The sequence below is a fragment of the Thunnus thynnus genome, chromosome 6, assembly GCF_963924715.1.
Source record: "Thunnus thynnus chromosome 6, fThuThy2.1, whole genome shotgun sequence".
Classification (NCBI taxonomy): domain Eukaryota; kingdom Metazoa; phylum Chordata; class Actinopteri; order Scombriformes; family Scombridae; genus Thunnus; species Thunnus thynnus.
In genome coordinates, this window is record NC_089522.1 from 1,785,400 (window position 1) to 1,805,052 (window position 19,653).

Below are 19,653 nucleotides of genomic sequence, written 5' to 3' on the forward strand. Positions count from 1 at the left end.
CTCCAGCAACTCTTCAAATCACTAGACTGAAAAGAATATGTGATGTTCCAGAGCAACATGATAAAAGTAAAGTCGAGATGTTATCCAAATTCAGAGAAAGAAATCACCAAGAAGATTGGCTTGTATGTGCAGAAAACAAAGTGGATTCAAGAGCAGAGAGGCTTATTTACTGCACAACTTTCACCCCTAAAACTAAGAACATCAGTTTTCATAATTTTAAAACATTGGCATATTCTTCAAAATGACCCATCCTCGCAAGAAACCTTTAAAGACCTACCTGTGGTACCTTTTAAAAGAAGAAGAAACATAAGGGACAGGGTTGTTAGAGCATGTCAGCATTCTGAAGTCCTGAACTGTGAGCTCACAACTAAACGTCTTCAAGGCAACCTGAAGTGTGAAGCCTGCATAAACTGCTAATATACCAAAAACCAAAAAATGTTGTCTATATGATACAGTGTCCATGTGGTAAAACATATATAGGTGAGATATCTCGTTCTCTTAAAGAGCGCATCACTGAACAAAGGAGCTCCATTAAAAGTAATGATGTAACCAGTCCTGTTGCAGAACATTTCATTGAAAAGCAACATCATATTTCATCTTTATTTTTACAGGCATAGACGTGATTGAGTCCAGCCAAAGAGGGGAAATGTCAATTTTCTCTGGAAAAAGAGAGAAGCATTTTGGATTTTCTATTTCAAAAGTTTATTTCCAGGAGGCATGAATGAGGATTTATGTGGTTTTTATAACGTATTATTTTGTATTGATATTACTGATATTATCTTTTTGCTCTTCCTAATCTTTCTATATACAGCACTTTATTAAGTTGGTTTTTTTTAAACTATGGATTGGATTAAGGCCTCTTCTGTTCAAACTCAACTACCACCCCTTAGTTGCACTTCTCCAGTTAATGGACCAAATATGGTGTCACCCATGTCCCTTATTGGAAACTCCCCGTGTCTGGGACAACGACTGGCCTGAAGCCACATACCCAACCCATCTTTGTAGGTGCCCCATTGGCTGATATGTGTCTGGATGTACATGATTGGTTGTCTTATATATATATATATTTTAGCTTCATACTTCCTCTATTTAAATGTTGTTTGTAATGTGTTTCATGATGACCCAGATGAAGGCCACAAGCTGAAACGCGTTGGTCTAACAGTAAAGTTGTTCTATATATTACAAACTGTTGCTGGAGTTTTCACCTCTACAGATTGATGATTCAGCCACACAACTGTCTTCAAATTCTTCTTACTTAGATCCCAAAGTTTCAAAAGATGCCAGATATGAAAATGTGTGTAAAATGACGCAGCAGACATATAGAATGTGATGAAATTGTGCCACCATACTAATATAGCTCTGATGACAGCTTGAACGAGCTGATGAGGATTGTATGATACTTTCATATCCAGTTATTAACACAGGAGCTACATCCCAATTTCCTTATTTGATCGTTCATTCATTAGAAAGATTTTTCTTTTCATCATCGTCATTTCCCCCGTTAACTTTTATTATGGATAAAATTTAAGTCAGGTTTAGTCTGTCCGTCCAAATTACAACAGTCTGGCTCAAAATCTCTGCCATGATGACATCACCCTCGAATACCCATTCTTCGTCGCACTACAAGGCACACTGGGTAATGTAGGCCCAGCAAGGGCCCTCCCCTCTACGCCAAAACAGTGACAGGAAGTTGAAACCTAAAACCGGGGACACTGAAAAATTACTGACAGCATAAAAAAAAAATGTGTCACTGAAAAAAGACACATGAAGCAAAAATCTGAAGAATGACATTGGAAAACACATCATCATGCAAAAAATATCAAAATAAAATCATAAAATTGTAAGATTGTAATTTTTTAATGTTTGTGTTTTTATTTTTCAGTGGAACTTTTTTCAGTGCCAATACAACGTTTTCAATGCTAACGTTTTCTTTTTCAGTTCAGGTTTTGTTTTGAATACCGAATTTTATTTTTGATGCCAAAATGTAAATGTCACTCTGCTGGCCCCAAAGTCCTGTACGCCAGCAAGTAAACAACTGACCCGACGCACCAGTTGGTTTGTTACACAGAACCTCAGATTTATATTCATAATTACTGAAATCAGTTGAAACACTTCTGACTAAATGCACTTGACTGCAGGGCAGCGCCGCAGCATATGAATCAAAGTTCCCACCTGTCCACAACCATGCCAGCTTGGGTCTATTTTTAAGAGCACACAAGCTTTCTCTTATGAAATAACACTGATGTTATCATCAAGGTTGTTCTCTGAGACCTGACAAATCTGCCTCCCAAAACAACTGTTTTAGGCTGTGTCAGAGTCCTCATGATGAGTTCAACTTTGACTCTCTGTGTGCACAGAAGAGCAGGATTTGTGACATCACAACTAGTTTGGAGCCATCGTGGTCCAGTTTTCAATTTACACAAGTGTGATGCGGAAACTTGAAGCCTCCAGTACACAAAACACTGAGAATGAACTTTACACTGAAGTAGGAGACGTCTGGTTTCCAGCTGGATATGCACTGATTGTGAATGATTTAATAAGGGAAAAGAGCAAATGTCATTTCAAGAATTCTTTAGATGTCACAAAACATGTCTGGAGGGGATCTTTACACATCATTACTAAATTATTAATATTCTAAATACTAATAAATGTTACAATAATGCTGAATACAGTTATCTATTTAAACCATTTATGCTACATGTAGTGTTCATATATCAGTACATGCCTCATTTTATACTGTCTCTTGCATTTAAAAAAATTGCAAACTGATGTGATCTATGACTTTACTTGATTATCTATAAATAGCTCTTATACTTAGAGTTTCATAATCAATCCCATAGACATTATTTCCAGTTATATCTCAGCTTCTTATACAATACTAACTGTTGATATTTCAAAAATCACAGTATCGCACACTGATGAACTGTCCATAGACGTGGTCAGAACAGCCCTGTAAGCATCCATCCCAAAGCAAGGCTGAATTCAGTTGTCGTCATAGAAACCGCTCCCCACAGTCCACTGACTGATACATCTTCTGAGCTCCCAGGACTGAAGTCGGCCTCTGCAACACTTACATCTGCCTGGGATCCATGTAAACAACACTGTAACACACAGCGTGTGGTGTCTGAGCGGTTCAGTCTTGAGCTTCATTCTATAACGTCTGATGGAGTCCCATCACAAACTCCTGGTAAAACGGCTCTGAAAAGAAAAAGCACATGAAGTTTCTTTAAAAATGATGTAATTTTGTTTTTACATTCATCTGCTGAAAGTAGAAAAGTTTCTCTGTGTTCACTAAAAAAACTTTTTTTAGGGGCGGGTCTATGGGCATGATTAGTGATGTCACAACTAGTTTGAAAGCTAATTATGGTTCAGTATGCAACTTACATACAAGTGTCATGTGGAAACTGGAAGCCTCCAGTGCACAAACACTGAGAACGGACTTTTCAATGAAATAGGAGACATCTCGTGTCCAGCAGTTAAACTTTTAAAATGAAAAACATTTTGCATATTCATAGATGCTGGAATTTTTAATGAGGGAGAAGGAGGAGTTGCCATTGTAAGGATTTTAAAGTGGTAATTATACTTTTTTCCCTGGAAAAACCACATCAGACATGACAAGCAGAGTGTTCTTATATATCTTCATACATTTCTGGAGTCAACAGATATGATCATTTCTCTTAACATGTTATAGATCGCCACAAACCTCTATCAGGCTCAATAATTGAGTGTCTAATGAGGAAATCCAGGACCACCATGGCAGAGTTGGGTTTGAAGTCATCAGTGGCCAGTAGTTCCTTCACCTGAAACCAAGACAGACAGATTAGATCATACTCAGATTGTATTTTCTTGAAAGCTAAATCTCTGTTCTTCTAACATCACTCAGTATATCGTCATTTCAAGGGAATACTTCTGAGAATATGACAAAAATACAAACCTTATCTATGGGCAGGAGGTAAAAATCTTGCACCTCTCCATCACCTATTCTGGGCTTGAACTGGAGAGGAAGTTCCAAATCAAAGACGAACTGGCTTTCTGCAAACACTCCCTCTTCATCCTCATAAGTGTAGCTAGAAAATGTATTGAAGTGGTTAGTTATGGAATCAAAAGAGGCTTGATTTTTTTACTTGTTTTTTGTAATATTAAAAGGGAAAGACAAACTTCCTGCAGAACTCTGAAGGAACCAGACCATGAGGTGGTCCTTCAGAGAACCTGAAGACCTCATCCAGTCCTGCCTTACAGAGACCAAAACTGTGCTGCCTTTAAGAGACTAAAGCTGGATTTATGCCCGGTACGAGGGGTTAAAGGGTTGAGGTTTGGATTTATAGTTGAGTGTTGTGATATTTCAACCACTGATATCACCACTGCAATGCTTGATGCACGTTCAAGTTTTTCAATTCAATTTTTATTTATATAGCGCCGAATCACAACAGAAGTTATCTCAGGGCACTATTACACATGATCAGGCTGTATCGCACCTTAATTACATTCTCTAAAGCAACTGTGATCACATTCTTTCATTTACTTTGGAACATGAGTGACGGTGGGAAGGTCCACTTTGTTTCATTGTTGAATATGAGACTATTCTGTGGGCTTGCTGTATTTAGGGAGTCGGCTGTGGCTTAGCAGGTAGAGTGGATTGTCACTAATCGTAGGGTTGGTGGTTCAATCCCTGGCTCCTCTACGGAAGCCCTGAAAGGCAAGCGAGAATTTTTTTTTTTCTGAAGATCCAATTCCTAAGTCTGATCTTAATTCTTTTCTCTCTTGTGTTCATGAGTTAAGAACAAGTGAAAAAACGGTTTTGCCAGGATAATCTTTCAAAGTTCCATAAAAAATTTTTTTTTTTTAAAAATTAATCTGTGAAACAGGTGAAAAAAAAAAGTTTTGCCAGGATCATCTTTCTAAGTTTTTTGGGGTTTTTTTGTTTTTTTTCCACCTGTGAAAATTGGTGAAGAATTTGGTTTTTTTGCCAGGATCATCAAGTTTTTTTTGTTGTTTTTTTTTTCATGTGTTAAAGTAGCAGGTAATTTTTGTTGTTGTTGTTGTTCTCTGTTGTAATACTCATTTCAGCCACAAGAGGGCAAAGTTTTTTTTTTTTTTTCTTCATCATCTGTGAAAGTAGCAGGTGAATAAATTTTTTTTTTTTTTTAATCAAGATTTTTTTAAGTGTTTGTTGTTGTAATACTCATTTCGGCCACAAGGGGCCACAAGTGCACCACTACCCCGTGTTCTAAATAGGACTGAAAGCATTAATGTTTTCTTCCAGGTGAGTTTTAATAGCTCCATACCCTCTAAACACAAGGTACATATAATATGTATTAGCAAGTTATGTAACATTACTGTCGCTGACGCTAATCTAAACCTCAAAAACAATATGTCAAAAATATTACAAATATCAAAATAAAAGAATAAACCTCACAAAATAGTGAATGTACAAAAGCAAAACAGTTATACCTCTTAATAAGGTGACGTCACACTCTCTCATACCTTCCTGACACACAGCCCTGCTCTAAAGTAGTTAACGAGCAGAGTTTCCCTACCGTCACCATGGTGAAAACCTCTTGAGAGACAATAATATGGACTGTCTAGAACCTCTGATGTGTGTGTGAAGGACAAACATATCAGCTTTGCCACTTATGTTGTGAATATTTCTGCCTGAGTCGACCCTCTTACTTACATATTCTACCTCATTCTGTTACACTGTTTCATTTAGCAAAATTTCTGACAGTTTCGCTAGCTTAATTGATTTACGGCTTAATTACTTTGTAGACCGAGTTACCTTATTATCAGTGTTGTTCATGCTAATGTAGGTTATTTAGGATGACGTAGTTACCCTGTTAACTGGTCTATACATATATATTATTGTGTGCTATTGATAGTAATTCTGTATTGTTTTATTGGTGTATAGTTGTAGTTTTCCACATTGGACTGGCTTCAGAAACACAGACACACAGTACTTGTTATTAGATCCATTTAGTGTCTGTTTGGTTCTGCACATGAGAAAAGACTCTTTTCTATGAGTGTTGGTATCAAGCTTACCTTATTGTGGTTACAGGATGAGCCTTCTCAGCAAGGGCTGCTGGGATACATGCTTCTTCCTGACATTCTTTGACCAAAGTGTGTTTGATGCCGAGCCCAGCAGCCAGACCACCTGCTGCCTTCAGAGATACAACACATCAGCCCTCCTCGATTCTTTCTAGTCCTCTCATCAGCCAGTCAACAAGCAGCGCTTCAAGTGCATTAACAGCACTTATATACTTGATATCATTCAAAATGTTGAATTTAAAATGTTGTGCTATTCATTTAATTCATATATATTAACTCTTTACAGTATCTACCATGGCAGCATGTCTTGACAGTGTCACAGCTTGTGCTCACCACATTGTCCAGTAGTCCAGGATACGTCTGCTTTGTTGGGGAGCGTCTTGCCAGCCACATGTTGACTTCCCCGCTTTCACTAACAGTGTAGCCGTTAACATGGACTCCATACCGCTTCACTCCAAAAAGACCTGTTCAGTAACATCACGGTTAGTTCACAGGACACTAATAGTGATTAAAGTTTCCTTTGACCTGTTACTGTGAGCCCACACTTACTTGTAGCTGCTCTTTCCATCCACATCAAAGGAGGGTCTGAGAACTTCTGCATCACGTTGTACTTCTGAAAGATGAGAATACTTCAGATTTACTGAGAGTCATGTGCTGTCAGTGTGAACATGTAAAGTGAATTCAGGTATTAGGATGCAATTTTTAATCCACTGTATTAGATAGAAGACATAGATCCCAATTCCCTTATTAGATTGAAAACATGTTTCAATGTTCATTTGGGCTCCTGACTGTTGTTTAAAGGACCAGTGTGCAGGATTTAGGGGGATCCTTGGGCAGAAATGGAATAAAATATTCATAAATATGTTTTAATTTGTGTATAATCCCATGGAAATAAGAATCATTGTGTATTTTCCTTAACTTACAATGAGCCCTTTATATCTACATAAGGAGCAGGTCGTCTTTCACGGAGCACGCCATGTTGCACCACCATGTTTCTAGAGAATCCCAGAATGGACCAAGCAAACACTGGCGCTAGAGAAGGGAAGCCACTAAATCCTACACACTGGTCCTTTAAGACAGACTTGAAAAATTGTGGACCAAGACATCCATTTTCCAGGTTTGCTCCTCTGAATCAGTATTGAAGAGATACAAAATCAGATGCCATATTAGTAACGCAAGACTGGATTACCAGCCAAGCAAAGCTGGCAACTGCTCTGGAGCCCTAAACCCCCAGGGGCCCAAAAACACTCGCTTAACTGTATGTTAGTTGGTTTAAGTCATTTGATTTTTATTCAGTATCAACTAAAACAGGTTCTGCATTATTATTGATGTTGTGGCCATGTATTTTAATTTATATTTTGCTCACATGATGCATATTCCTTAATTAAATCGATTAAAATTAACTTGGCACCATCAATGGGAACCAACCATGATCCAATGCTACACAACATCATACTAACAGCTGTGTGTGTGTGTCAGGTCTCACCTCATCTCTCCATCCCGTCAGGCAGCTCAGTGAGCCTTCTCCTCTCCAGGATGTCAGGACAGCGTCCACAGCCTCGGATCTCTTCCCAGCAGAGTCCAGCCTGTGATGCAGGGACACTGCGCCACCGTGCGGCGGACTGAACACGTCTGGATACCGCGTCAGCAGCGACGCTACATGCGGAGGGATCCAGCCGACCTGCGTCCCGTCTATCTCAAACCGAAAACATTTCGCTCGACCGGAGCCTGCGGGGAACAGTTGGTGATTGGTTACTGTACAAAACAATATCTCAGCCCGTCAATGCTACAAATTCACACAATACCTCTCGTCTAACTTTACCTGGTAAATAAAAGTTATTCATTCGGCGGAGGAGCCGGAGTATGTCTTCTGACCAGGCAGAGACTGCCATTTTAACTTCCAGTCAACGAGCCTCTTCACCTGCACTTCAAGAATCCGGATATGTTAACGTGTCGAAAAATAACTATCATAACAACACTGTATTATTATTTTCAACATGACGCCAGTCTCCTCACGCCTCCATGACGCTGGACTATGGATGTATAAAGACAACTGGATAGAAGAAGAGCGCCGGGCTTTAAAGCAAACTTGACATAGCGGCCAAACCGAGTAATTACGACGTTACGTGAAGCACACTGGCCCCAAAACAGTCTTCCCATAGGGGCAGCATTACGCTTCTCACTTACAGTCTGCTGGAAATTCATTAGAAGAAGAAAACATCCATGGGAAGAAGACAGTGATAGAGAAGGATACATCCATTTAGTCCTGTGAAGATGAGATGTTTTCCATGAGTTGTGCTGGGCGGCTGTATCGTAAATTTAAAGGGGAGACCCCTCATCTGAAATGATGTATCAGCTGCGTTTAGCTTTTAGCTAGCAATATAACTAAGTTAAATGAACAGCTAGCTAGCAAACATCCTGTCAGGCTAACACTCAGTTTCCTCACGTTTTCTCTACAAGACGAGGCAACATCAGCGATAATTGAACAGCGTATCTAACAACTGTCAAAGACAATTAAGACCGAAAAGGTAGGATTAATTCAATGTGTCATATATTTACATTTCTATGTCTAATTTTAGCTGCGTTTGCCCCATCACGCCCCCTGTTGTCCTCGCGAGCTAAATACGAGGGTAAACCAAACTGCACTCAAAACTTACTAATTTAATTTGTTGTTGATGTATAGAAAGTATATTTGAAGCTACAACGTTGTAAGACATTATCAGGTGTGATATACCATTAATAAACTTTTCGGCATATATACCATAACAAAAGAATCGTTTTCTAGAACAAAAGTCAAACTTTTCCCACTTGATACTGTGGCTGTAGGGATCACAACATGCACTGTTTGAGTTGAGAAATTATTGAAGTTGCTTTTGTTATCCAGCCGTAATTATGTACTTACATTTAATTATCAAAAGCTAGTTATTCTTACTTTCAATTCTTAAAAGTCAGTTATTGAAGTCTGAGCCATGCTTTCTTTAGATTCAGATTTGTTGCACATTCTTGCTCGCTGCTCTCCTCAGTGTCTTTCAAACCCTCTTCCTTGCATTGACTCAACATTCTCCAATTTTATATGAATATTATTTACAATAACGACATATCTCTAAATGCCGTTGTTCCATTTTTTTTGCTTTGAAGCTCCATCTGTCCACTATGGCTTCATCAGACGTCGGCATGCAAGAAATGAGTGAGGTTGTGATTGTTACCATACCAGGGTCGGTAAGCGAGGACCTTCCCTCAGTGGTGGAGGAGGATAAAGCCGTGCTGGTGACTGCAGAGCTGACCCCTCAGCCAGGGTTTGTGGTAACATGCACATACTGCACACACACAACTGTAGTGGTCATGCTCTGAGTTTTGGGGAGATTGTTCTGTTGCTCCTTTTGCTAAACTCAAACGTTGTTTCTGTGCCGTGTCTCCAGGGAAGACGTCCTCACAGTAGCACCAGTGGAAACAGAAGCTGAAGCCAGCAGAACGGATTCCCTCTCAAAGGAAGAGGCAGTCATTGGTAATGTGACCTACAAGCTTTTGCTACATGTTATATTATTTTGTATAAGTGAGGCGTTGAACTGATACCAGTTGGCATTAAAACAAGATGAACAACAGTTCTGTAGGCTTCCTTATTCAACCGCTCTAGGAATGAGGATCTTGGGTTGGTGACATGATATTCTGTTTGGATGGTCAGCTGATGGAGACGGGTGTTTGAGGGTGTCTCTGTCTCTGCAGTGAAGTTAACTGAGGAGGTGGATGTGGAAGCTGATGTCTTCTACCCGATCACCTGTGGAGACGCCAAAGCCACGCTAGTCTGGAAGAAGTTTGTCTGCCCGGGGATCAATGTTAAATGTGTCCAGGTGTGCGTTGTCATTTTGAAAACATCATAAACATATTTCAGGTGACGTAAATAAGAATTAATTGAACGGTCAGCTCATGATTGATTTTGTTTCCTCTCTCATCAGTTCAACGAGCAGCTCATCAGCCCGAAGGAGTTTGTGTGTTTAGCAGGGAAGTCCACTCTGAAGGACTGGAAACGAGCCATCCGCCTCAACGGCACCATGCTCAGGTCTGGACTCCATAGCCTTCTTTTATATGCAACATTTATTTAACTAAACCTTTCTTTATTTTCTTGCATGTTTGAAGAAAGTTACATTTATAGCTCCTAGTTTGAACCCTCAGTTTATTGGTGTCCAGCAGCTCTGTTGATCTCTGTTGAAAAATGTCGATCACTGTTTCCCAAAAACCAAGGTGACGTCCTCAAATGTCTGGTTTTGTCTCGACCGACAGTCCAAAGATATTCAGTCAACTGTCACAGAGGACTAAAGAAACCAGAGAATATTCACATTTAAGATGCTGGAATCAGAGAATTTGGACTTTTTTTCCTTAAAAAATATAAAATTATATATAAAAATATATATTTGTTACAGCCCAGCTCACTGGGGGGAAGAGAAGCAACATAAAACCAGATGCTTTTGGTTAAACAGTTATTTATTAGTTCAGCCCACAGATTGAAGCTTGATGATGGCTGTAATATCTCCCACTTGATGAAAATAACTACAGAAATGTCACCAAACCTGCAAAGCCACCGTTGTCAGCAGTTACGTCTCAATAAAATTCAACACTGAAGCTTATGTTAGTTTGACTCAACAGTGGCCACTGTGGTCACAAGTCATAATTATGGGATAATGATAAATGCTCAAATGTCCTGCTACTGAGTCAGTTTGCAGACTGTAATGTCAGTTACACAACAATATCTGTCTACATTTTACTAAAATGAGTCACCATAAGCTGCTGGTCACACCAGACCAAATAAGACTGTATCAGCTGAACTCTGAGTGGAAACTTACTGTCTTGATTTATTGTAACAGAGCTGATTGAGTTCATTCAGAATGAGCTGGGCACGAACACTAGAAATATGTAAGACCATAAACAAGCTAATTCAGGCTATTTATATGTTGTGACTATAAGATAAACAGGCTGTTCTTCATTTCCTCCCGTCCTCCCGCCACTGTGTGAACGCAGAATGCAAATATTTAGGATGTAATGTTTAGCATCTTAGCACGCTAGTATAGCTTTCTAACACACTAACATTAAAGGTAAAGTCAGAAATTCTAATCCAATACACTTTTAGTCAAATTGTGTGCACTGGAAAGAAAATGTGATGTTAATACATAGCAGTGGTTCTGTAAATGTGCAGGACGAGTCACACAACACTTGCTCTGGCCAATCAGCAGCAGCAGGGGGCATTCACACCTTGTGAAGTTTCCCCGTCTCCGTGGATATCTGAGGCCTCTTTAGCTTGACTGGGACACACTTGCACACAAATGAATGGTGCTTCATTTGGGTAGATCAGATGTTTTTAATTCTATCAGTGTCATCTACATATTTTACCATTTTATAGCTACATATCAACATTTTCCTCCTTATATAGAGAGATTTTCTTGGTTGAAGTAATACAACATTGTTTAATATTTAAAATGACTTTCCTTTGTGTGGTCTCACACACCATCTTATGGCCTATGTGTCAGTTTTAGGGCGTAAGAGGTTTTGTTTAAATGTCGGCTAAAAGAGATTCTCCGGCTGACTTTCCTCTGTTGGAGTTTCCACCTCTGACTCCTCCGTGTCTCGCTGTCGTCATGGAGAGTTCTCACCAGGCAAATGGAAAGTAGTCCACTACATGCCAGATGCTGTGTGAATTGAGGAAATCATCAGGCTGACTGTGCCTCTCCTCTCTGTTTTATCACTACCTTGTGATTTAGGCTGATTACATGGATTCCTTAAACTATATTCCTTTCAGAAGATGTTGGTGATGATGATGATGATGCGTAGTGTTACAGGATGCTCATCTGAGAGGCAGAGACAAACAAAACATGAACGGTCATCCAGGTTATTTATTTTGTATTTCAATTCATTTATCGTGATTCCACCTCTTCCCTCCTTTCAATGGGTTATATGTAATTCACAAATACGCCTCAGGGAGGCGCTGTTCCCTCAGACATGGTGTCAGTAAACAGAAGTTGTGTATCCTGATGCCTCCTAAAGTCCCGTCATCACATTTCATTCCTCAGGAAGATCATGGACTCAGGTGAGCTGGACTTCTACCAGCACACAAAGGTCTGCTCCAACACCTGCCGCAGCACCAAGATAGACCTCGTCGGGACCAAAGTGTCCATCAGCAGCGACCAGTCTGCTGAACTGGTTCCTGCCACCCCATCATCAGCTAACTGTAAGTCACACAAGCTCAGGCATCACACTGTGGAAAAATGCCGTATCAGTCAGGACGAGCCCCCAAGAGAATTATTGTTGTCACATACTTGGATAAATTCTCACACTGGTCTGAGTCTAGTGATGTGGTTTAGTGAGTGTTGTGTTTGTGTTTAGTGAACGGAGCAGCAGCCTCGTTTCCAGAGGTGCCAGAGGAAACTTCAGAGTGGGTCACAGCCATCGGAGGTGATCAGGAACCTGCATACACACGAAGCATCACTAAGAATGAACTGATAGAGTAGAGTGAAGTGATGTTTACGATATGTGTGTGTGTGTGTGTGTGTCCAGAGGACTCTGTGGCGTTCTGGCGTGGGGTAAAGGAGGCGGGGCTGCTGGAGGAGGTGGTGGAGGACTTCCAGAGGGAGCTGCAGGAGGTGTTGAAGGGGCTGCAGGAGAGGGTGTGTGACCCACCGCTACAGGTCAAAGGTCAGAAACACACACAGAGGTGGAGGTTAACAAATACCTTCCATATGTAAAAAGAAAAAGAAACCCAAAAGTTTCAAAACCCCCAACTGAATCCAGCACTTCAACATTACCTCGAACACACATCATAAAAAATGATCTCCAACCATGTCAATATCTCCAACATATAACAACAAGAATGTTTAACTTAGCATAAATAACAGAAAAGATACGCTTATATTTGCACTCTGAATGTCATCACTGCTTTACTGCAACCAGCAGAGCAGAACATCTACAGTCAGCAGGTCTCTACTGGCCCTGCGGAGGGCTGAGTGTGAAACTTTAGAGGGACTTCTGCACAGATTGGATTTTTTTGAGACAAAGGTGGCAAAGGCTGGAGAACGTACGTAGTGCAGCACACACAGTGACACATCTTAAGTGAACGACACTCCAAACAAACTAAACAGGAACTTAACATCCTCACTTCACACTCCAAAATACTGCTCTAATACAGTTTTTATTAGCTGCAATCAAGTCATTATTTCATTATTTGATTCTGTTGTCTGACAACAGCAACAGAAAACGATGTGAATGAGAACAACTAACAACAACAGTGTGTGACGTCAGAGAGCAGGAGGGGACTGACAGGATGTTGAACGAGCCGACACTCAGCAGAGCAGCAGGCTGTCTGTAGTTAACCAGTCATAATCAGCTGTGAGGCAGTGAGATCTTTTGATTCTTCTTACTTTCTCTGTGATTTATAATTTTAAATGTCAACATAGTGGCCAATCACACAGCTGTCATTAACCTGTATGTAAGTTTGATTTGTTAGTTGAATTTTGTTGTTTTTTTGTGTTTCTGTTGTTTTGGTGTTATTGTGTGAATGAAGGTTTTTACCAGAATGTCTTCGACAGACGCGTAGATATATGTTGTTTTCACATGGAAACTGCAACAGCAATCCAACTACTACTACTTCTTCATTTCCTCTCTCCTCACATGTTTTTCTCACGTCCTCAGTGGGAGGGACTAAAGTGGGAGGGAAAGATGCAAGTGAGGGAAATGTGGATAAAGTTAAGGGAATTGTCCGGCCCCTATGGTGGGTGGAAGACATTAAACAGGATAAAGTAGCAGTTTATTAAACAGGTCCATCTTCATCACATCTGAACCCAACTCCATCCACTGAGGATGGAGACCATTTGACACGGCTGAAAGCGCTGTAAAAAGCTAGTGTGTGGACCTTTTAGTTGGGATTTTTTTTTGTCAAAGCTTTTTCCAAGAATGAAGTTTGAAGTATCAGCCTCGGTTCAATTTCCTGTGGAGTTTATTACAGGAAATGATGCTTAATGATCCCCTCTAGACATATTTAAAAAAAATAAAATACTCAGCTTTGAATAATCAATCAATCAATATTTGCAATGTCACATATCATGTTAATATGTACACACCTTCTACTCAGATTTAAGATAAACTTTCCTCCTTCAGCAGATAAATGTGAGAACAAACTGCACATAAATCGTTCTGCTGTTACGTTCTGTTGTTACAGCTTTGATATATTTAACATGAATTGTTTATTTTGTCAGATGCTGTTTTGCTCAACAACATTGTGCAGAACTTTGGGATGTTGGACTTGGTGAAGAAGGTTCTGGCCAGTCACAAGAGCCAGATGGACCGTTACAGAGAGCAGTACACACGCAGTCTGGCCGGTCAGTGTTCCTACACTCATGTTTATGTGTAGCTGTAGAGAAATGAACTAGTATCCATCTGTATGAAGGCGTCTTAGTTGGTGTTTGTAGGTATTGATGAGGTGTTCTGTTCACTTGCAGCTCTGGAGCAGCAGTGTGATGAGCACAGGAAGCGAGCCAAGGAGCTAAAGAGCAAATCCCAGCACCTCAACAACGTCCTGATGACCCTCACCCCAGTCCCTGCGCCCCCTGCGCCCAAACGCCCCCGGCTGACCCGCGCCATCTCTGGCCCCGCTTCGGTCAACGCCACTCCCACACAGATCACGCTGCCTCTCAACCAGCTGACCGCGCTGCCGCTCGGCAAGGTGCTGACTATGGCGGGAGCCCAGGCTGGCACCAACCTGGGCGGGTACACCCTGCTGACCTCCCCGCTCGCTGGGTCAGAGCTGGCAGCCGATGCCTCCAACCTAACTGTGCTGTCCACAGCGGCAGGACAGGAGGGCGCGCCCGGTGCCAGCGGCTCTGCAGCCTCCACGGCCTTCGTTAAGGTGGTCGGACCTCAGTACCAGCTGGTGACGCTGCCGGCCACGCTGCAGAGCCTGGCCACCACACAGAACACCACCATCTCACAGCCCGTCAGCAGCATCAGTGTGGTGGACGCCACAGTAACCGCTGTGGATGACTTGCTAGAGGAAGGACAAGCTGACGGTGATGAGGAAGGTCAGCCAGAAGAGGTTAAATAGTCAAACGGGGAGCAGCTGTTCTCTCCAGTGTCCACTGTGTTATATCAGGGTTTGTTTGGTTCCTGGACTGAATGTGCATTTCCTGTGATGCACCCTCACTTGTAAATGTCTTTAGACTTTTAAGATACCTGAATGGCCTTTGGTGTCAGCAGTCTGTATTTCATTTGTGAATTTACTGTAAATATGCTGTATTTGTATCTAATATATCTGATACAGCTGTTTCTGTATGGATGTGTTCCATTTAGGCTGTAAAAAAAAGTACTGTGCAGTTTGGTAATAAATGCTCCGTTTTCAAGAACAAATTGAACATCACATTACATACATTACATATTCATGTCTTCATAAGTGAGTGAGTGACTTAGACATTGAAATAAGGACACTGAGACATGGACTCAATATGTAGTACCTGCTTTTCTCATTGGTTTGGTCCGAAGTAAGTAAAGACACATTCTAAATTTCATCAAAATCTTAACTCAGGGTCCACTTCTTTGGTTTTTCTCGGGCCTTACAACCACATCTCAGGGTCTTAATCAGCGTATGGAGTTTGCTCAGTTGTCATGTGTGCCACTAGATTGTAAATTCATCACAAAGATTATAAAAAAGAGTGATGGGCCAGTGTTGAGGACATATTGGTATTAAGATTTTCCATGTAAAAATATGTCATAAATTGACAGTTTTTATTGTATATGTTGCATTTAAGTGCTCATCAGGTCAGCTGGAATAATGCCTTGCTCTGGTGTGCTGTGTTTGTAATTTGATTAAACATTTTGAAACATTATTTGATGGGTAACAGTGCAGAAGACACCTGAAATAATAGGGTCACGATTTTTCAATTGTCTTGAAACATCAGTCAGGTGTCCGTATGAACAGTGAAAGAGGTTTTCCTCGCTGTAATCATTCCTCCTGTTCATACTGGATATTAAAAGATCCTTCAAATGTGCTTTCAGTGTAAGTGATGGAGGCCAAAATCATCATCTACAGTCTGCAGTACTTCATCAAGCATTAAGCATATAGAATATGAATAATGAAGAACAGCCTACATGATGAAACCATCTAAACACACTGCCGCGTCTGTGTTGAAACAATAGCAGATGTGACTTCATTCGGCCACAAGATGGCGCAACAATATTAGTTATTGCTCATTCTTCATCTGGTTTGTTGGGAATGCGTTTCATCTTGATCTCAGCTCGTCAGGTTCCTTTGCACAATACTTTGATTTTTCCATCACGGGGAGATAATGAATCTGTAACTAATTGTCTCGTATCAGAAGGACAGTTTAGATTTACGGACACAGACTAACGAGAAAAAAGTAAAAGTCATTTTGGATGTTGCCTTGTGTAAAATTATCTGATAGAAATAGCAGAAAATTGATGACTGTTGGGAAAATGTTAATTATAATAGGTCCTATTGGTTTAAATGAATCGGACTGTGAAAGGTTAGAGTGCTATTTGCATTTTGCTGATTTAGTTTGACAGGCTCCTTCCGTTTTTTAGTGGTATGGTTGTGAAAGTCGCACCGAATTCCTCAAAATTTCTGATTATTATTTTTTTTCTTATCTGCAAACTCTTTAAAATACATTTGTCAGTCATGAGAAATATTAGCTTTGTATATTTGATGTATGTCGAATCAAAGAGCGACATGTAGACATTTAGCAATGATGTTCATGAGTCTGTCGAGAAGAACGAAATATAAAATTATTCCTAATTTCCGGATGGAGTTGTAATCAGCCGCACAAATACGATTCCCTTTGAAGTTTTTGGACAAACAGTAAAGTGTTTTTATTCATGGTTGTATTAAACAAGCATCCTTTATTGAACGATAGACGATGATGCCAATAACACAAAAATGAGAGTTGTTACACAGAAGGCAACCGAGTAGGAGGCTATAAGCATGATAGGCAGGCATATGATCATTTTCTGGATAAATGGTGGCATTTCAAGTGAACCTGCACAAGTTCATTCTAGTTTCTCTTTTTCTGCAGGGTTCATTTATTGGCTCAAGTCATCATAGGAATAACTGGGCTCCTCGACTGAGCGCACAGAGATTTTGAAGTGGCGGCGCAGAAAGCCTCCGTACCGCTTGTCCCACTTCAGGTTGTTCAACTTTGGTCGGATCCTCCTCATGAAGCCCCCGTAACGCTTCTGCAGCTCCTCGGGCTCCTGGCTCTCCTGCTCCACGGAGCTACTCCTCTTTGACTTGGGGCCGAATTTGCGTAAAAAGCCGCCGTAACGTTTAACATAACTGCGGAGCATCTGATCCTCGGGAGCATCGCTTGTGTCCTCCGGCGCGTCGACATCTCTCTCCCCGAGCTTCTTCAACAAGTCCTCGTATTTCTTGGGCAACGCGGCGGCCTTCACAATATAATTGTCGCGCCACGGAGAGGTGAAGATTTTGTTCTTGTTCTTGTCGATCCTCTTGATGAAACCGCCGTAGCGTTTGACCAGGTCGGCTTGCTGGCTCTCTTCCTCCTCCGCAGCTTCATCCTGGCTGAAGTCCGCCAGCTCCGGAGCGTGTCCGCAGCTCTCCAGCTGCCCCTCACAGCCCGCTCTGCACGACTGCAGGACACACAGACACAAGAGAGTGAAAGCAACCGGCATCTGTGCGCACATGGGCTTTCAACACAGTGAGCTCCATGGAATTTTTTTGTTTGCTGAAGACTTTTCTACAGACTGGCATCAATTTCAGACAACTACACCAACATCTGAATATCGATTTCTAGCTTAAAATTCCCCTTCAGTAGCTTTGAAATGATTATACCACACATTTGCCCACAGCTGTATTAATATGGCATCTGGGGCTGAAAAATTCAAACCCACGATGCTGTATTTTTTACACAGCCCTCTAATATGGGAATAATATAGTATATTCTCATTTTCAACTCATATTCAGCCTGACATATTCTGTATCTTAACTTTAAGATTTGTGAATTTAGAAGTAACTTATAATGATAAAATAACAGTAGAATAAAGTTTCGTTGGAGAGACAAATTAGTATTTTGAGTTCAGAAATCATCCCAATTCCTCATTAGTCCTCTGCTGCCTTATTTTGACATTTAAAAAAAACGAAAACGCCAAAACTACTCCAACCAGCATCAGTTCCCTCCCTGCCTCTAATAAATGAGCTCCAGGTAAAGTTGCCCCTGGTCTTACCAGGCTGCTGAAGGCGGCGTCGGGGCTGAGGATCTGCTGCGCGCATTTCCGACACTGTGAAGAACAATCTGTGTGGATGGAGGGCGGCAAGCTCAGCATCAGCACCAGGACATACCACTCCATTCTTCACCAGATCCCTGACACACACACACACACATACACACACACACATACACAAACAAAAACCCACAATGATGAAAATATCTTATTTCTTCAAAACAGTTTGAACTTAGCCTATTTTAATAACTATTTTACTGATCATGTAGAGCCGTGCGCAATGTGCGTAATCGTACATTGGTTTATCACCCGTGTTTCTTTCACTATTTTATCCAATACCAAGCAAAAAAAAAAGTGTGCACTAAGTCAGAGTAAAGTGCTGAGTCTGTACCTCAGGAGTTGGACAGATACTTCCAGGCGTGTTAGACTCGCAGAGTTGCATCTACCACCAAATGGAAACTCGCTGTCCTCCCTCTGACACTTGTGTTTCTCCTGTGCGGCTCGTCGTCTTTCTTTTTATCGCAGGAGTCTTGTCTGTGTCACCGCAGCATCACAGCAGCTTCTATCAGCGGACCAATGGGAGGGAAATATACTGCGTGAATAATAATCCCACCGCCTCCCCGCTTCAGGAGATTTTAACAACGCCCACGCGGAGAAGGTATAGGAGCAGCAGTTCATCCCATCAGCACATCATCATCATCATCATCATCATCATCATCATCATCATCATCATTCCATCTTGGCGTCTTTTTCAGAGAGACTGAAAGAAAGTATAATATATGAGGGAGAATGAGGAATTTGAATTCAAATATAAACATGATGTATAGTATAGATGTGCACAGTAAGATAGAGTATCTGCAGGACTGACCCCCTCCCCAACCCCAGAAACAAACACACTGTTCAACAGATTCTTCACCCCGTCATTAGTATTAGCATCAGAGTTTGGAACTCGATGATTGAATGTTCTTGAAACAGTAATAATTGATCTTTTAGGCCACTTGGCCACAGTGGAACAAGCTGACACCATCACCTTACATGGTTAGCAAACAGTTGCCTATTTACACATCTAACGGACACAGATTACAACATTAGCATTCATTTGGAGTTATGTTTGTGCCAAGTGACTCTCCTTTTAGCTCTGTTTTTGGTCTCTATCAACTCCTGAGAAACATATCTGGCTGTTTAGCCGCTAAATGTTCACTATGTTCACTAGCTAGTCTCTAACTGTGTCTGTCTGCTGTTTGGTGTTGAGCGGGTAGTATACACTAAGAACCTTTTCACTGAAAACAGGTGCCTGCTGCTACTGGAAGCCAGGTTGTTGCAGGCATAAAACCAAAACAAAGAGCTGAAAGACACTGAAACGCTCCATAGAGCTGAGGGGAA

At 41.1% G+C, this 19,653-nt stretch overlaps 3 protein-coding genes across 4 annotated transcripts; 1 reads left to right on the plus strand and 2 right to left on the minus strand.

Moving 5' to 3' along the window:
• Window positions 1–2,500: 2,500 nt before the first annotated feature.
• tpk2 (thiamin pyrophosphokinase 2) lies at window positions 2,501–8,127 on the minus strand. The gene is made up of 8 exons (XM_067591219.1): window positions 7,865–8,127; window positions 7,529–7,770; window positions 6,592–6,655; window positions 6,376–6,506; window positions 6,037–6,155; window positions 3,935–4,067; window positions 3,704–3,800; window positions 2,501–3,198 (listed from the first exon to the last, which is right to left on the minus strand). Exons 1-8 carry the CDS (start codon window positions 7,932–7,934, stop codon window positions 3,152–3,154), a joined length of 903 nt encoding a protein of 300 aa, XP_067447320.1. The 5' UTR covers window positions 7,935–8,127; the 3' UTR covers window positions 2,501–3,151.
• Window positions 8,128–8,165: 38 nt separating this feature from the next.
• gmeb2 (glucocorticoid modulatory element binding protein 2) lies at window positions 8,166–16,204 on the plus strand. The gene is made up of 10 exons (XM_067591218.1): window positions 8,166–8,570; window positions 9,181–9,338; window positions 9,462–9,547; window positions 9,766–9,890; window positions 9,996–10,099; window positions 12,102–12,259; window positions 12,415–12,483; window positions 12,586–12,723; window positions 14,280–14,402; window positions 14,523–16,204. The coding sequence occupies exons 2-10, from the start codon at window positions 9,196–9,198 to the stop codon at window positions 15,122–15,124; spliced, it is 1,548 nt and encodes a 515-aa protein (XP_067447319.1). The 5' UTR covers window positions 8,166–8,570; window positions 9,181–9,195; the 3' UTR covers window positions 15,125–16,204.
• A 330-nt stretch (window positions 16,205–16,534) lies between these two features.
• On the minus strand, window positions 16,535–19,048 carry pdyn (prodynorphin). 2 transcript variants are annotated; one of them, XM_067593650.1, is made up of 3 exons: window positions 18,662–19,048; window positions 18,274–18,410; window positions 16,535–17,679 (listed from the first exon to the last, which is right to left on the minus strand). In XM_067593650.1, exons 2-3 carry the CDS (start codon window positions 18,394–18,396, stop codon window positions 17,113–17,115), a joined length of 690 nt encoding a protein of 229 aa, XP_067449751.1. In that variant the 5' UTR covers window positions 18,397–18,410; window positions 18,662–19,048; the 3' UTR covers window positions 16,535–17,112. The 2 variants fall into 2 exon arrangements, with proteins under 2 accessions (XP_067449751.1, XP_067449752.1); XM_067593651.1 differs by having other exon boundaries at window positions 18,274–19,048.
• Window positions 19,049–19,653: the final 605 nt, after the last annotated feature.

Bases quoted from the DNA above. Each gene is read 5' to 3' on its own strand.
- pdyn (XM_067593650.1), bottom strand. From the start codon at position 18,396: ATGGAGTGGTATGTCCTGGTGCTGATGCTGAGCTTGCCGCCCTCCATC. The intron at 17,680-18,273 runs GTAAGACCAGGG...TGTGTCCTGCAG, and splicing joins ACGCCGCCTTCAGCAGCCTG to TCGTGCAGAGCGGGCTGTGA.
- tpk2 (XM_067591219.1), bottom strand. From the start codon at position 7,934: ATGGCAGTCTCTGCCTGGTCAGAAGACATACTCCGGCTCCTCCGCCGA. The intron at 7,771-7,864 runs GTAAAGTTAGAC...TGTTCCCCGCAG, and splicing joins GAATAACTTTTATTTACCAG to GCTCCGGTCGAGCGAAATGT. The intron at 4,068-6,036 runs GTAAGCTTGATA...TACATTTTCTAG, and splicing joins CATCCTGTAACCACAATAAG to CTACACTTATGAGGATGAAG.
- gmeb2 (XM_067591218.1), top strand. From the start codon at position 9,196: ATGGCTTCATCAGACGTCGGCATGCAAGAAATGAGTGAGGTTGTGATT. The intron at 9,339-9,461 runs GTTTGTGGTAAC...CCGTGTCTCCAG, and splicing joins GAGCTGACCCCTCAGCCAGG to GGAAGACGTCCTCACAGTAG. The intron at 10,100-12,101 runs GTCTGGACTCCA...TTCATTCCTCAG, and splicing joins CTCAACGGCACCATGCTCAG to GAAGATCATGGACTCAGGTG.